The following is an 18034-nucleotide window of genomic DNA, read 5'->3' as shown; positions in this document are numbered from 1 at the left end:
AACTTAACAGAAACCAGAAATAGGTGCAAGCACTTTTTAGAATTTAAAATGTTGCCAAAACGGACAATCAATTTGGTGGATGTGGTACATGTAGAAATAGAAGGGGGGAAGTGACTTTCATCTCACATCATGCACCCACCCTAATTTTACAAGGGTTAGAATTTAAAATGTAAAAATAAAAGTTTAGATTAAGATGTTGAGGACTAATCATTTAGCTTGAGGAATAATAGACAACCCAAAACAATAAATGAAAACAAAATCCACAAAAGAAAAGATAGCATTTCTATGCAATTATTGGAAAATTAGATGCCAACACACACCCAAAACAAAGATGAAAGAAAAAATAAGAAAGCTATCTTCAGCACATATACAGAGAAACATTAATATTTCCTAATATGAAAGATTACATAAAATTGGTAAGAAAAAAGATAAGCAATTCAATACAAAAATGAGAACAGATATAAAGAAATAGGGCTACCAAAAAATGGGGAAAACTCCTTAATTGTGAGTAAAAGAAAACTAGAGCCTTGTGAGAAACTGTATTTCAACCATGGAGCTGACTACACTTGAAGACAGAGAGCATCCCAGGCTGGCAAAGATGCTGGGATACGCATTCTGTGCTAGCGGCAGGAATCTAAAGTGCAACAGCTGGAAAGAAATCTGGCTGTTTCTACAACACTTAAAACTGCACATGCCATTTGATTCAGCAATACTGCTTTGGTTAATCAGTACTGTAATAATACAAGCCAAAATACTAAAATATAATGTGTTAATGCCTATCAAAAAGGGAAGAGTTTATAAGTAAATGGTTTAATAAATGCTATGGACTATCACTTAGTTATCAAAAAAGAATACTTAGATATATATTTATTGTCCAGAAAAGATATCCTTGTTATTAAGGGAGAAAACAGGACATCTGAGAGACAGCCATGATGGCCTAGTGGTTAAATTCGGCACTCGCCAGTCGCTGAACCACACCACTCATCTGTCAGTAGACATGGTGTGGTGGCATCTCACATAGAAGAACTAGAATGACTTACAACTGGGATAAACAACTATGTACTGGGGTTTTGGGGAAGCAAAAAAAAGATTGGCAACAGACGTTAGCTGACGGCAAACCTTTCTCTGCAAAAAGAAAAAAAAACATCTAAGTTAATGGCACATATTTGGGAAAATATAGATGATGTTTAAAGCTACAGGAATGGATGAGGTCAACCAGGGATCCTGCAAAGTGTCAGCACCAAGCTCTAAGAAGGAGAGAAAGCTGGGGATGAGGTAGAGGAAAAGTCACCAGCAAAATAGGTGAAAAATCCCAAGAATTGTGAAAGAAGAGGTAGAAGTTGTGAGAAATTAACTAACATGAGGAAGAACCAGCACCCATTGGATTTTGCCACGTGAAGGTGGTTTAACTAAAGTCGATTCAGTGGAGTGGTGAATGGAGCAATTTGAAAAGTGAAAAAGGAGAGGAGGCTCAGAGATCATGTGTACAGGCAATTTTTCCAAGGTGTGACTGTGAAAACAGAGAAATGGGGTGGTGGCCAGAAAGGAATATGAGGTCAAGGGGGACTGTTCGATTGTCTGAATGGGTCTATTAGTCCATGATGGAAATGGTGCAGTGGAGAAGGGATAGATGGTGCAGGAGAGAAGGGGATAACCGAAGGAAGGAGACAAGAGGGGATGGAGTCCAGAGCACATTGGCTTAGGATACATGGAAGAACAATTCACAATTACAGAACAGAGTGGACAAAGAGGAATACACATGCCAGCACCTTCATAGACTTATGGTGGGAAGATGCAGGAGTTACATCTGACGGTTTCTATTTTCTTAGGGTGTGAGATTTAAGGGGTCCCTGGGTACGAGTAATCATCATGCCTACTGGGAAGACATGTAACAGCGTGGGAGAATATTGCCTGTCTGAAATTAAAACGAAAATAGTCTGCTTTTGCTCTTACGTCCTCCTTCAATGATCCTCCAACTTTGCTTTGGTGTAAGGCCAGACAAGTTGGAAAACTGGGTTCAACCTGGGTTGGCGTTTGTCACTTGTGTGCAACATTGGGAGATAAGGACATGGAGTGGAATGGCTTCAATGATGGACCACGCATCTGGACTGGGCAAAAAGTGGGCTAAGGGAGAGGGAGGCAATCATTGGACCAACATGTGCTGTTTCAATGAGGTGGTAGAACTGTTGCAGTGTAGGTTTTTTCTTTGTTTTTGTTTTTTTTGGAGAGGAATATTGACCCCGAGCTATTGGCCCTGGCCCTAATATCTGTTGCCAAGCCTCCTCTCTTTGCTTAAGGAAGATTGTCGCTGAGCTAACATCTGTGGCAATCTTCCTCCATTTTGCATATGGGACGCCACCACAGCATGGCTTGATGAGCAGTGCATAGGTCCACACCCAGGATCTGAAACTTGGAAGCTGGGGCACTGAAGTGGAGCCACCCACGTAACAACTACACCATGGGGTGGCCCCTGCAGTGGAGGTTTTAAAAAAGTCAACATCAGGTACATTTGGCAAAAGATCAGGGAAGGCATTTTAGTGGAAGTAGCATTTATGAGAATGAGTGACAAGAAAAAAAGAAAGTGTCGTCAGTATTGTAAAATTTGTTTAATATGCAAAATAGCAGCCTTTCTGGTATAATTCATCCTTAGTTAGCAGTTCTCGAGAATACTCATTTTTAATAACTTTAACCTTCCTCCCACTGCAAACAATGCTGCCCATACATTTAGGTAAGATTTGAACTAGGGGACATATAGGCCAGGCATAGGTGTGGCAACGCTTTGATTCCCAAGGCACATGAGGGAATTGAATAGGGCAGCCCTCAAGCTTCTGCTCCAGTTTGTCGAGACTAAATGAGAAGTGTAGTTCCAAGGTTTCATGTGGCACTAAAACTGTGAGCCCGTGACTCCCATGGGTTCCAGTTCTCATTTCTGCTTGCACCTCTGCAGAGGCATCTCACCAAGCTCACGTGTCATGCTCACCAGGCACGACTCAGAGGCAGAATTTCACCAAAGACCCATCCAAGGTACTTCTTGGCCAGAGATACAGGAAGCATCAGCACTTTTTGTTGTGGCATTCCTAAACTTTCCTGCTACATCTTGCTTCCACAATAATTTTTTATACTCTAGTTTTTAACATTTCTATATAACACACGTGGAACATGCAGAATTGGGTCAGTTTCCACAGAGTCAGAAAGGAATGTGGGCGGTGATCTGGGTCTGAGACCTTTCTTTCTCTGAATATTCTCTCTTACACTGTCTTAAAGTTTTGATTTTCTGATGTAAAAGTAAAACACGCCCATCGTACACAATTTTGAAAATATAGGATAGTTTACAAAAGTAACTCATAATTCCATAAGTATAATTAGTTATAGACATATTATATATTTAATTATTCACAATTAATTAACATATAAATACTTATATTTATATATAATTACTTACGTTATAATTATATTAGTTATAATTATAACGAGTTATTATAATACCATAAGCCAGAGTTAACTACTGTTGGAATTTGAGTTTAGACCTTTCAGTATATACACGTTTTAACATTACATAATGGATATTGTCCTAGATGATTAAAAGTTCTTCGGAAGCATTCCTTATTGATCTCCCAACATCCTGCTATAAGGCTTCCTTTCTAGGATCACTCATGATTCTGTGGTTGCATGTTTCCAGAAGCTCTTGCTCCTGCCCTGGAATCTGACCACTTCCTGCACGGCTGCCTGGCCTGGAAGTGGATGTGGTGCAGTGGTAAACCAGGGTCAGAATGAAGAGACAGGCATGCGGAGGAAAAAGAGCTCACTCGAGGAAGGAATGGAAGTGAAGAACGTGGGCCAATTAACCCTGCCAATAGGTCACCCAATATAAGGAACAAGGAAACACAGTATGGGAACATCTTATGCACCAAGAACAAGGATAAAACTGTGGATTATGATCCTTATCAATAAATTCTTCTGATTCTGTAAATGCCCTCACTTTTCCTTCTATATGCTGCTCATCCTTCAAGATCCAGCTCAAGACTAGGAAATGTTCCTTGACAAGTGGCACACAATGAAACATAATTCTGAACTCCTGTAACATATTGTACCATTCCACCAGAGCAGTTAGCATTTGACAATATTCATGCTTCTTTTCCATTTTATAGATATTGCCAGACATAGAGCTTAGAGCACAGTCAGGTCTTTGGTAACGAGTTGGTAATTACTTTGATAAATTCATCAAGAACATTTTTTCCAGGTATTTGGAACATTTCGCTATTCATTAATTTTAGATTTCATCTGGATTGTAAGAATTATCTCAAATGGCTCCATTGATCACACATCATCACTTCTTTGAATTTTCTGGAATTCTAAACTCAAATAATTCAGCTGAAACAAAAGTAATGTAAGGCAAGGAAGGGCAGCCTCATGTTATATTAAGTGACCAACTGCTCCCTGAACCTCCCAAGTCCATGTCACTCTGTCCTTTGGTGCTTTTCTGCCTGTTCCCTGGCTGCCGCCCAGGTGTGTCCACTCCGCCTCATGAGCACCCAGGTTCCCTGTAGAAATGGTGCAGAGGGCTTCAGGAATTTCCTCTGCAGAGGCACAGACTGGAGAAATGCTGACATTCTGCCAGTGCAGCAAAACATGAGGGGCGATATAAAAACCAGCCAAGAGTGCTCCCTAGGCATATTTATCCAGGATAATAAGTTCAGGATTTCAGGGGTTAAAACAAAAGACTATTCTCATAATTCCTAAATATGCCGCATGTGCCCCATTTCTATTGATTAATGAGCTGCTTTTCAAACTTACAAGCTGATCAATGAATTGTTTTTGGAGTTAAAATTGTCCTGCAAGCCAAAAGCATGTCTCTTTGGGGTATGCTGAAGAGTAAGGCATTTTCATCTTCATTAATCACGGAGTTTTAATTCCTTTATACATTCCCCACCAGAGACAAGAGAAAGGTAAAGATTTTCTCCTTCTTAATTATCATTATTTTTTCAGTGTCCGTTAGTGCAAAACTCAAGATTCATCCAAAAATGTGTTCCATCAAATGTAACATGTGATGTCCTTTGCCAACAAAACCCTCATCCTAAGAGGAAACCATTTTCTACGAATGTCATCTGTCACTTTAAGACAAAGACATAAATGGACAGAAGTTTTCAGAAGTGCCACAGGAGAAAAAAAATGTATATCTAGCGAGCCATTTTTGCTATATATATATGTCTCCTTGTTCTTTATTACCATCCAGAGAAGGTTTAGATGCAGCTTTTATCTAGCTTGGAAAATTCTGCTAATAATTCAGGCATTAAAGAAACCCTTGAGGGACCCATCAGAAAAGCCAACGATAAACTATTTTTCACCGCATATGCATTAGTGTAGAGCATCTGGCACTGGTGTCACTAAAGTCCCTGAGCACTGCAAGGTGAAGGATGCAAGGACAAAAGTTTACAGTCAAGGGTAATCCTAAGGATCAAGCTTACAACTTGAGCACTGAATGTAGCCTGAAGCAGTAAAATTTGACAGCAAAAGATCGACTAAATGGCCTCAGCCATATATTAATGAACTAAATTTTGATGCAAATGTTTTATTAATAGGTACTGATACCCAGAAATATCCTTATACATTTCCTTTTTATGGGTGGCTTTTTTTAATTGCTGTGTGTATGCATATTTTCCTTAAAAAGCTGAAGTTTTAAAGATTTCTATACAATCAGCATTTGGATCACAATGGAATTATTTCAGAACCTGAAATTAAGAGGAAATACATTTAGCATGTAAAACATCTTTCAAAGTCACCATTCTATGTCACTCATCTGGATGTGGCACCCCAGAAGACCTGCCTTAATTTTGATATCTGCATAAAATAACATTTCAAGAAGACAACCATATGAGCAAAATTTCAAGCTTACTTACAGCACTTGATAAAATGATAGTGAGACATCTTTCCATCTCAGACAGAAATCTTGCTACGGGTTCCAGCATTCTCTTCTGCTACAACTGTTGTCCCCAGGAAATGCATTATTTAGAGCCCTTACTCAGGTAACAGTTTACCTCAGGATGCATTATTGAACCGAGACTCTGTTCCATGATCCTGCAAAAAGCTTCAAACTCATTCTCATTCAGCAGCTGGAGTTAAGATAAGCTCTCCGTGGGTCTGAAGCCACCACTGCTGCACGTGCTATTGTAGCACCCTTGATTGACACGGCTTCTGGTGCCACAATCCCGGGAATAGTCCGCTCTAATTGGGGCTCACGTGCAGCCACATTCTGCCTGCACGGAGGTGTGCTGCAGTGCGGCGCTCCGGGTCCTGCCTGTTAATGGCTTTTCAATAGCTTTCAAACGGCAGCAAACTAGCTGATGAGTGGGCTGGAGGGAAGCGACTGAGGAAGGATCCTAAATCTTACTTGTGCACATTGTCCATGAGCCAAATGTGACCAGATTCTTAGCTGGTGGCAGAGCTGATTATTTTTAGTTGCCACCAGTTGCTGTGTGTGAACAAGAAATTGACAGCAGGATCTTGAAATAACCACCTCTTAGAATCAGAGGTCTTTTGATCTGCCTCTAGTAATGAAGAAATTACATTATATTTCACAACACATCTTTTCGGTTGTCTATGCAGAATGTAAAACTTAAATTATCCACCAAAAGCTTTTGCTTTGTATATAGCTTTACAAATTTAGGATTCTGCTACCTCTGCAGCCTGCAGTGAATTTCACTGTACAACAGGGTGAAGGAAGTCTGACCGAATTGGGATCAGAAGGAAAGAAATATATGGTCTTCAAGGGTTACTGCGCTAAAAATAAACTTCATGCTCATAATGCCATAGCCATGTTAGCCAAAGAAAAAGGGCATATTTAAGTCACTTAAAAATGCAAATTAATATTTTTCCACAAATTGATACTTTTTATGATGATCTTCTCAGAAAATGAGTTGACATAGGCTGGAATTTGTGTTGCAGATTTTGAGGGCTTTGGAAAAGCAAACTTGAACAGTATGTTAAACTTGCGCATCCTCCTATAGCAAAGCCTAAGTCTTGGATTCCCTTACTAAGCAAAACTGGAAGAGGTGTGCCTTCATTAAACATAAATATTAGAAAACTCAAGTCTACGCAACAAAGGGCCCTGCCTTCACTTTTCACAGAGGAATCATTCTAGCCATTTTTGTAGTGTGATACACAAGAGCAAGCTCAAGGTTTGGATCAGAATGGCCCAAGTTCAAAGCCAGATTCTACCACTTACAAGAGTGTCAACTTGGACAAGCTATTTAACTTCCTACAGCCTCGGTTTCCTCATCTACACATGGAAGTAACCCCTGCCCTGAAGGTTAGGAAAATGCATATTAAAATTTTAGTTTATATTGTTGATGTTCGATAAAAAGTTGCTGTTAGCATTAACGACGAAAAAGTATTTAGCTCTACATCGAATGACTGCATGGGCACCATACTTGTTTTCCCAGGAATTAGAATGAGGATTTTCAGCCTTCATCAGTAATGCATATTCCTCATTTATTCATTCATTCCACAATTAACTCTTGAGAGTCATTGTTATGCAAGTCACCATTTTAAGTGCTTTTTAGGAATAAAAATATGTGGAAAACGTAGCCTTTATATACACGGCATATGCAGTCTATTATCTAAGGTTTCCCTGTGCGTTTTGAAATGTTCCCTGATAAAAGTGTTAGGAGATAACTTTTTCCGTTTTCCAGCAGGGAGCAGGGCTCCACCCTCCTACCGCAGTACGAGACGGCATACACGCACACAGCAATTATGACTGTATGTGAACGCTGTCAGCATCTCTTTGGAGAAGGTGCTCTCTCTACATATCCCTACCCTTCTTCCTAACACAAAGGTGTGCTGTCTACACACATTCCTTAAATACTTGAATTTCTTAGTTTCCTGCAAATTGCGTGCTTCCACATAATACATACTCAACAAACATCTTAAGACAACTGAGTTCTATGACACCACTTACTCTTTAAAAGGAAAAAATTATGTATGAGACTCACAGAAGCATTGTGTGCGCTTGGTAAAGAAAATATGTTGTTGAAAATATGATTGATTTGAACCCTAAAAATCTGTTATTAAATCACTTAAACCGTCCTCTTGTAAGAACTCTGACCAAAGTCCCTCATGAAAATTAGCATCTCACCTCATACTCCAGGAGCTTATCACCAAATGTGTTTATTATTCATTTACCATTTATTCCATAAATATTTGGCAAGTCCTTATTTTTTGCTACTAGAGATACCCTGGAAAGATGACTCCATCCCTGCCCTCGAGGAGCTTGTAGTCTGGTGGAATATGATTAATCGAGCTAGCACAATGTAGTGCCCTAGAAATTACAACACAGGAAACGCAGACTTCTAAAACATCATATGGGAGTAATATCCAGTCCACTTTAAGCACATAAAGGAGGCTATCCTGAGGAATTGACTCTAGCTTTATTAAAATACTTAGAATCTGTTTCATATGCATGGACTGTATATACATACAATTCCCCCAGATTAAGAGGTCCTCCTACCTTTTGTCTCTGGAAACCACATACTCCTGCTCAAAACATTGGTAGAACTATGTTTATTTCCATAGAAATGCTTCTTTACATTTTTCATCATTATCAAACAAAAATTTGTTTCTAATGCAGACATTAATACCAAGCAAAGATAATTTGGCTCTATTAACTTCACTCCCTTAATAAAATAGAAAAAATAATGGTAACTTAAAATTGATGAAAATGTCTTGATCTCTGTCCATCCCTAAGAAACTCAAATCGGTGTTAGGACATCCCATTGATCATTGCAGGGTTCTTTGAATCCAATATATTAAATATAATATCACAGTTGGTAATCATAGTAGCAAGTAAAGAACTAGATTGGATTGTATACATCGTTAGTAATTTATATAGTTTTCAGAATATGATCATTAAGTACAAAATTAAATCATGCATTTGAAAGAATGAGTTGTTTCTCATTGCTACAAAACTTACACATGAATAAAGTACAAGTATTTTATTATATTACAGAATTATTAAAATGGACAATTGTTCTCACTGAATGTCACACACAATATTTCAGAAGCAATTTCAAATAATAAAGAAATTCCTTTTTCTCTTTTATACACCAAACAGCTGCTCACTATTCACACTACTTCTGATGAAAAAAAACCATGATTTCCTTCCTTTTAAATGTTAGCATCATTATACACCAGATTTTTTTCAAGTGAGGCTGAATTATTTCCCAGCCAAAAAAAAAAAGAAATATGAAACTGGAATGATTCTAGTGATAGACAAACATTTAAAAATTATACATTTGCTTATTATTAAACATCTTTAAAAATGGGATATGTGTGATACACAGCTTCAAAATACTTTTTATAGTGAAAGCTCACAGGTGATATACTATTACATTTAGACCCCTGCTTGGAAGGCACTGTTATGCCAGTCTTTTCATAGATAATTCTTAAATCTAATTGTTCTGCATGTTTTCAAATTTTATTAACTGATGGAATTAAAACTAAAGTTTACAAACACCACTAGTTTAGGTAGGGTGCACATACATAGTAGGTTACAGCAAAAATTCCAAATGAGTCCATAAATCACGTGCACAAATTGTTTGTAATGCAAATTCAAGCTCTGTGATGAGACATCTTTGCCTCTGCTCTGGGAATAGATTGGGGCTTATAAATATTAGATTTTGATGAAGCAAATCACACACAGGCTTAGCAACCTTGATCATCCCTCATGAAATAGCATGGAGTTAAATTTATAGTATCACTTATCACAGAAAGCTTCTGGGTGCATGGAGTCAAGATCTCTCCTGATATTCTGGTTTAATAATTTAGGGCCCTACAAGGCTTACAGGGTCCTTTTCCTTCTGCAAAGAAGGAAAGAACTGAGTTGACAAGAAGAAAAAGGTACAAATACACTCAGTTCTTGCTAGAAAATCAGTCTCACTGGTCATCCCCAGGCGCCTCGTGACCAGGATCAAGCCTGCCTTGCCTGGTTGATCAGCTCCCTGCCTCTCTGACTGTGTCCCTTTCCACAGCTTGCTAGCTGTTAGGGTCCATCTTGATTTCAGCCAGTCTATTAAGCCACTGGCTATCAGATTCAAGACACTTCACCTTCACACAGCTCACAAGTCTCCTACCAGAAAAAGTGGACATTTAACTTAGATGTAGGCAATTGTGGGGTGTACAGAGGAGGGAATTTACAGTGTAGATCTGCATGGCTGGAAGGAAAGCAGGGGTTAACGTGGACCACACTCTCTGTATTGGCAGAGCAGTGAGGATACTAACCCAGCAGAGCACTGCTTTAGTGCCTAGATGTGAATATGTAATGTAAGGGCTGGAAAATATTCATTAGCATTTAGACTAATATTTTCATAGAACAGCGATGTAAGGTAAAAAACAAACGAAATTTTAAAATTGCTCCAAAAATTACTCTTTGTGTAATCAATATAGAGGAATACAATAACATATGTATATATGTGCATTAATATGGAATATATATATATATATATATACACACATACACAGGTCACATGGGATAGTCTATTTGCTCCATAAGAGCATCTGGTTACCCACATTCCTTTTGTGATTTTTTTCTCCCTAATCAAAATAAAATGCTTTGAATTCTAATAAGTATCAATTAAATTAGGTGTCTAGGAAAGGAAATTTGTAAAACACTTGCAAATTTATTCACTTGAATGTTAACAACCACTTTGAAATATCTCCAGCGTACATGTTACAACTATCTAGGCTGACTTTCCCATTTTCAGATATTGTTTCGCCTCACCAAAGTTTGACCTTAAGAGTTGGCATACTTAACTGTAAATAAGAAATGGACAGTGCTAGTTTATGTCTGTAAGACTGCACCTAGGTTTGTGTGCACATGTGTAACACGGGTGCATGTGTGCAAATAAATAAGTATTCTCTGCCTTGTTCTTCAATCCATCTGAGGGAGTAAACAGCTTTCTGTCCCTACCAGGATAGGGCAACGGATGAACTTTCATTAATGATGAGGGTAAGTATGGAGCTTAGAGATGGCCTAACCAACGGTTGAGAAACGCTCAAACAGTTGGGCAGATCTCTCCCCAACTACCACCTACAAGGCAATACCTGAAGTATTTCGATGACATAAAAGATAGTCTCAATTTTCCTGAAAAGGATGAAAGGAATTTTGAGGCTATTAAATTTGGAGCCTCTCTTTCATACTTTCCCAATTAATATACATTCCTCTAAAAAAATATGTCTCTTGTGCTTGGGGACAGGGTTGGAGCTCCAGCGCCCAGCTCTGTGGCCCGCGGGAGGCTCCAGGGTCCCGCACCCGCCTGGCAGGGAAAGCCTCTGTTCACCAATAGCAGGGAGGCCCCGCCCAGAAACCAGAACAAAGGGAAGATCCCGGCGAGCGGATTCCCCAGCACGGCACCAGCCCGCCAGCTGCTGCTGGGCCCACGGTCTCTGGCTTGCATGGGTCAGTACAGGGGGCGCCCGGAATTCCCATGGATGTGCTTGGGGAATGGGTGGAGCTCCAGCGCCCGGCTCTGCGGCCCAGGGGGAGGCTCCAGGATCCTGCACCCCCCCCCAGCAGGGAAAGCCTCTGCTCGCCATTAGCAGGGAGGCCCCGCCCAGCATTCGGAACACCAGGAAGCTCACTAGAGCAGAATTTCCAAAAAGGCAGCAGCTTGCCAGCCACTGCCAGGCCCACAGACTCTGGCCACGTCCCAGACGAGGCAAGGGACTCCCAGAGATCCCGTGAGAGTGGTGTGGGGCAGAGTGGAGCTCCGGTGAAATGGCTACGTGGCCCAGGGGGTAACTCCAGGTTCCTACAGCAGCCTCAGTGAAAGCCTCTGCACAGCACTAGAGGAGAGGTCCCAACCAGCAATCACAAGGCAGGAAGGCCCTGGGGCAAAAGTAGCACAACTAGGTGAGCTAACAACAGACTGCAGAAGATACCCATAGCTCTGCTGGGATGTATAGTGGACAAGTGTGATCTTGTGGGCTCTGTTAGGGACAAAGTGACGATTATAGGTGATCCTGCTCCTGGCTGCTGGGAAAGCCCACAACACCGCTGCAGACCCCAAGAAGGGAGCGCGTCTAAGTGGGCTGCAAAAGTAGGCACCAGCAGCCTGAGGCCCCCTTTTGATTGCCCCCACAACTGACAAGGGACCCCACAGGACCACTGTGACTACGAGGAGGGGTCCAGGTCCAGTCAGTAACAGCTGACAGGGTTCCTGGTTGGTGCAGTCTAAACAGCTGCTCCCCCCCCACACACACACACACCAGTTGCAACAAGTGGAAGCAGCAACTAAACTCTATCTCTATGCAGAGGCACAAATCCATGCCATCAAGCATTATGAAAAAATATATTAAATCTCCAGAACAGAAGGAAAATGATAAGCACCCAGAAAACAATCCCAAAGACAATGAAATCTATAACCTAAATGACAATTATTTCAAAACTGCCATTATTAAAAAACTCAATGAGTTAAAAGAGAATTCAGATAGACAACTCAATGAGTTCAGGCGCTATGTCACAAAAGAGCTTGATATTATAAAGAAGAATCAATTAGAAATACTGGAGATAAAGAACACAATGGAGGAGATTAAGAAAAATCTGGACTCTCTGAACAGTAGGGTCGATAATATGGAGGAAAGAATTAGCAATTTGGAGGATAGGAATATAGAAATGCTACAGACAGAGGAGGAGAGAGAACTAAGACTAAAAACAAATGAAGAAACTCTCTGAGAATTATCTGACTCAATTAGGAGATGCAACATAAGGATTATAGGTATACCAGAGGTAGAAGAGAAGGAGAATGGGGCAGAAGGCCTGTTCAAAGAAATAATAGCTGAGAACTCTCCAAACTTGGGAAGAGAGATGGAACTTCATGTGACAGAAACCAATAGATCTCCAAACTTTATTAATGCAAGAAGACCAACCCCAAGGCATATAGTAGTGAAACTAGCAAAAGTCAATGACAAAGAGAAAATACTAAGGGCAGCCAGGCAGAAGAAAATAATTTACAAAGGAAACCCCATAAGGCTATCAGCAGATTTCTCAGGAGATACCTTACAGGCTAGAAGATATTGGAATGAAATATTCAAACCTCTGAAGGATAAAAACCTGCAGCCAAGAATACTCTACCCAGTGAAAATATCCTTCAAATACGATGGAGAAATAAAAACTTTCCCAGATAAACAAAAGTTAAGGGAGTTCATCACCACAAAACCTCCTCTTCAAAAAATGCTCAGGAAGAACCTCATTCCTGAAAAATCAAAAAAAGGAAAGGGGTTACAAAATCCAGAACAAAGCAGATAAGCAGAAGGATAATAACACAAAGTAACAGCTCTCCATCAGGACAAGATGCAAAAGAACTGGAAAACAAGTGATAAAATGGCAACAGTAGGCCCCCATGTTTCAATAATCACTCTAAATGTGAATGGACTGAACTCTTCAATCAAAAGGCACAGAGTGGCAGGATGGATCAAAGAACAAGATCCAACAATATGCTGCCTCCAGGAAACACACCTCAGCCCCAAAGACAAACACAGACTCAAAGTGAAGGGATGGAAGACAATACTCCAAGCTAATAATGAACAAAAGAAAGCAGGTGTTGCCATACTTATATCAGACAAAGTAGACCTCAAAGCAAAACAGATAAAGAAAGACAAAGAGGGGCAGTATATAATGATAAAAGGGACGCTCCACCAAGATGACATAACACTTATAACTATATATGCACCTAACACAGGAGCACCAAAATTCGTAAAAAAACTATTAACAAAACTAAAAGGAGACATCAACAACAATACAATAATAGTAGGGGACCTCAACACACCATTAACACCAATGGACAGATCATCCAGACAGAAAATCAACAAGGAAATTATAGAATTAAATGAAAAATTAGATCAGATGGACCTAATAGATATATACAGGACACTTCATCCAAAAACAGCAGGTTACACATTCTTCTCAAGTGCGCATGGAACATTCTCAAGGATAGACCATATCTTGGGAAACAAAGCAAGCATCAATCAGTTCAAGAGGATTGAAATAATATCAAGCATCTTTTCTGATCATAATGCTACGAAACTAGAAATCAATTACAAGAATAAAGCTGGGAAAGGGCAAAAAATGTGGAGACTAAACAACACGCTTCTGAACAAACAATGGATTATTGCAGAAATTAAAGACGAAATCAAATATTATCTGGAGACTAAAGAAAATGAAAACACACCGTACCAAATTATTTGGGATGCAGCAAAGGCAGTCCTAAGAGGGAAATTCATTGCAATACAGGCTCACCTCAAAAAGCAAGAAAAATCTTACATAAACAACCTCAAACGACAGCTAACGGAACTAGAAAAAGAAGAACAAACAAAGCCCAAAGTCAGTAGAAGGAGGGAAATAATGAAAATTACAGCAGAAATAAATGATATTGAAACCAAAAAGACAGTAGAAAGGATCAATGAAACAAAGAGTTGGTTCTTCGAAAAAGTTAACAAAATCGACAAACCCTTAGCCAGACTCACTAAAAAAAAAGAGAGAAGTCTCAAGTAAATAAAATTAGAAACGAGAGAGGAGAAACCACAACAGATACCAAAGAAATACAAAGGATCATAAGAGAATACTATGAAAAACTATATGCCAACAAATTGAACAACCTGGAAGAAATGGATAAATTCCTAGACTCATACAACCTCCCCAAACTGAATCAGGAAGAAATAGAGAATCTGAATAGACCAATCACAAGTAAAGAAATAGAAACAGTAATCAAAAACCTCCCCCAAAATAAGAGTCCAGGACCAGACGGCTTCTGTGGAGAATTCTACCAAACATTCAAAGAAGATTTAATACCTATCCTTCTCAAACTATTCCAGAAAATAGAGGAAGATGGAGCACTCCCTAACACATTCTATGAAGCCAACATCACCCTGATCCCCAAACCTGACAAGGACAACACAAAGAAGGAAAACTACAGGCCAATATCACTGATGAACATAGATGCAAAAATCCTCAACAAAATTTTGGCAAACCGAATACAGCAATACATCAAAAAGATTATACACCATGATCAAGTGGGATTTATACCAGGGACACAAGGATGGTTCAAAATCCGCATGTCAATCAACGTGATTCACTACATTAACAAAATGAGAAACAAAAACCACATGATCATCTCAATAGATGCAGAGAAAGCATTCAACAAGATCCAACATCCATTTATGATAAAAACCCTCAATAAAATAGGTATAGAAGGAAAGTACCTCAACATAATAAAGGCCATATATGACAAACCCACAGCCAACATCATACTCAACGGACAAAAACTGAAACCCATCCCTCTCAGAACAGGAACAAGACAAGGGTGCCCACTTTCTCCACTCTTATTCAACATAGTACTGGAGGTTTTGGCCAGAGCAATTTGGTAGGAAAAAGAAATAAAAGGAATCCAAATAGGCAATGAAGAAGTAAAACTCTCACTGTTTGCAGACGACATGATCTTATATATAGAAAACCCCAAAGAATCCATAGAAGAACTATTAGAAACAATCAACAACTACAGCAAAGTTGCAGGGTATAAAATCAACATACATAAAACAGTAGCATTTCTATATGCTAACAATGAACTAACAGAAAAAGATCTCAAGAACTCAATCCTATTCACGATCGCAACAAAAAGAATAAAATACCTTGGGATAAATTTAACCAAGGAAGTGAAAGATCTATACAACGAAAACTACAAGACTTTTTTGAAAGAAATCGACGACGACATAAAGAGATGGAAAGACATTCCATGCACATGGATTGGAAGAATAAACATAGTTAAAATGTCCATACTATCTAAAGCAATCTACAGATTCAATGCTATCCCAATCAGGATTCCAATGTCATTCTTTACAGAAATTGAACAAAGAATCCTAAAATTCATATGGAGCAACAAAAGACCCCAAATTGCTAAAGCAATCCTGAGAAAGAAGAACAAAGCTGGAGGCATCACAATCCCTGACTTCAAAACATACTACAAAGCCACAGTAATCAAAACAGCATGGTACTGGTACAAAAACAGATGCACAGATCAATGGAACAGAATTGAAAGCCCAGAAATAAAACCACACATCTATGGACAGCTAATCTTTGACAAAGGAGCTGAGGGCCTACAATGGAGAAAAGAAAGTCTCTTTAACAAATGGTGCTGGGAAAACTGGACAGCTACATGTAAAAGAATGAAAGTCAACCATTCTTTTTCACCATTTACTAAAATAAACTCAAAATGGATCAAAGACCTAAAGATTAGGCCTGAAACAATAAGTCTTCTGGAAGAGAATATAGGCAGTACACTCTTTGACATCAGCTTCAAAAGAATCTTTTCTGACACCATAACCCCTCACATGAGGGAAACAATAGAAAGAATAAACAAATGGGACTTCATCAGACTAAAGACCTTCTTCAAGGCAAGGGAAAACAGATTGAAATAAAAAAAGAGCCCACTAATTGGGAAAAAATATTTACAAGTTATTTATCTGACAAAGGGTTAATCTCCATAACATACAAAGAACTCACACAACTCAACAACAAAAAATCAAACAACCCAATTACAAAATGGGCAGGGGACATGAACAGACATTTCTCCAAAGAAGATATATGGATGGCCAATAGACACAAGAAAAGATGCTCATCATCACTAATCATCAGGGAAATGCAAATCAAAACTACACTAAGATATCACCTTACACCTGTTAGAATGGCAAAAATATCCAAAACCAAGAGTGACAAATGTTGGAGAGGCCGTGGAGGAAAAGGAACCCTCATACACTGTTGATGGGAATGCAAACTGATGCAGCCACTATGGAAAACAGTATGGAGATTCCTCAAAAAGTTAAGAATAGAAATATCTTATGACCCAGTCATACCACTGCTGGGTATCTATCCTAAGAACCTGAAATCAGCAATTCCAAAAGTCCCATGCACCCCTATGTTCATCGCAGCATTATTCACAATAGCCAAGTCATGGAACCAACCTAAGTGCCCAGCAACTGATGATTGGATAAAGAAGATGTGGTATATATATACAATGGAATACTACTCAGCTATAAAAAGGACAAAGTTGTCCCATTCACAACAACAGGGATAGACCTTGAGGGTATTATGTTGAGTGAAATAAGCCAGACAGAGAAAGACGAACTCTGTATGACACCACTCATAGGTGGTAGTTAACATATGGACAAAGAGAACTGATCGGTGGTTACCAGGGCAAAGGGGGGGTGGGGGGAGGGCACTAGTGGTGCAGTGGTATGCCTACAACATGACTAATAATGATGTACAACTGTAATTTTACAAGGTTGTTAACTATCATAACCTTAATAAAAAAAAAATTTAGTATCACGGAAAAAAATGGTTCCAGATCAAGTGGGATTAAATAAACAGAACAATCAAACGCAAAAAAAAAAAAAATATATGTCTCTTTAGCTGAATCGTGTCCTTATCGACAATTTAACCACCTCTGCACTTATCTACATACACATTAAGTTACTTACTCAGTTTTTATGCATTCTTTGAAATTCACCTCGAGCCGATTTAACCTACAAACTCTTCTCGATTTCTTTTTCCCTAAATTAGTCCCAGCCTTAACAGAACCCTCTCTTTGCTTTTCTTGTACAGTCAATCCAGATGTGATAATACAATGCTTTGCATTTTTCTTTAATTGTATCATATAGGAGGCCTCTTCCTACTTAGATAATTAGCTATTTGAGGTGTAGACCTTCGACTTTCTCTTATTTCCTATAAAGTCTAAAATATCAGGGAACATTCAAGGGTCATCAAATGAGGAACCAGAGAACTAGAATTGCTTTAAAGCATCTTCCAGGGTACAACACATAATGTCCGGAGGGATATTTTGTTAAATGCAGGATTATTGAACACTTGCAAAACATAATTCACTACACTTGAGAGAAGGAGAAGAAGAGAGAGACAGAGTGAAAGATAAGTACTTCACGTGAGCATGTGCGTACAAGCAGACTTAGTTTATTTGCCTTTGTCATATTCCCTACG

General features: G+C 39.2%; 1 protein-coding gene across 4 annotated transcripts in view; it reads right to left on the bottom strand.

The window, feature by feature from the left end:
- Positions 1-18034, bottom strand: part of MYO16 (myosin XVI) — a 599178-nt gene that overhangs the window by 472242 nt on the left and 108902 nt on the right. The window contains exon 1 of one of the 4 annotated variants that reach the window (XM_014852143.3): positions 5898-6059. The exons of the other annotated variants lie outside the window; for them this stretch is intronic. Within the exon in view, the coding sequence (XP_014707629.3) occupies positions 5898-5925 (28 nt within the window). The 5' untranslated portion in view covers positions 5926-6059. Of the gene's footprint in view, positions 1-5897; positions 6060-18034 lie in introns of those variants that run through there. 4 annotated transcript variants of the gene reach the window in all.

This window comes from Equus asinus, chromosome 11 (genome assembly GCF_041296235.1).
Source record: "Equus asinus isolate D_3611 breed Donkey chromosome 11, EquAss-T2T_v2, whole genome shotgun sequence".
In the NCBI taxonomy this organism is placed as follows: domain Eukaryota; kingdom Metazoa; phylum Chordata; class Mammalia; order Perissodactyla; family Equidae; genus Equus; species Equus asinus.
This window is presented reverse-complemented; position numbering and strand designations above follow the sequence as displayed.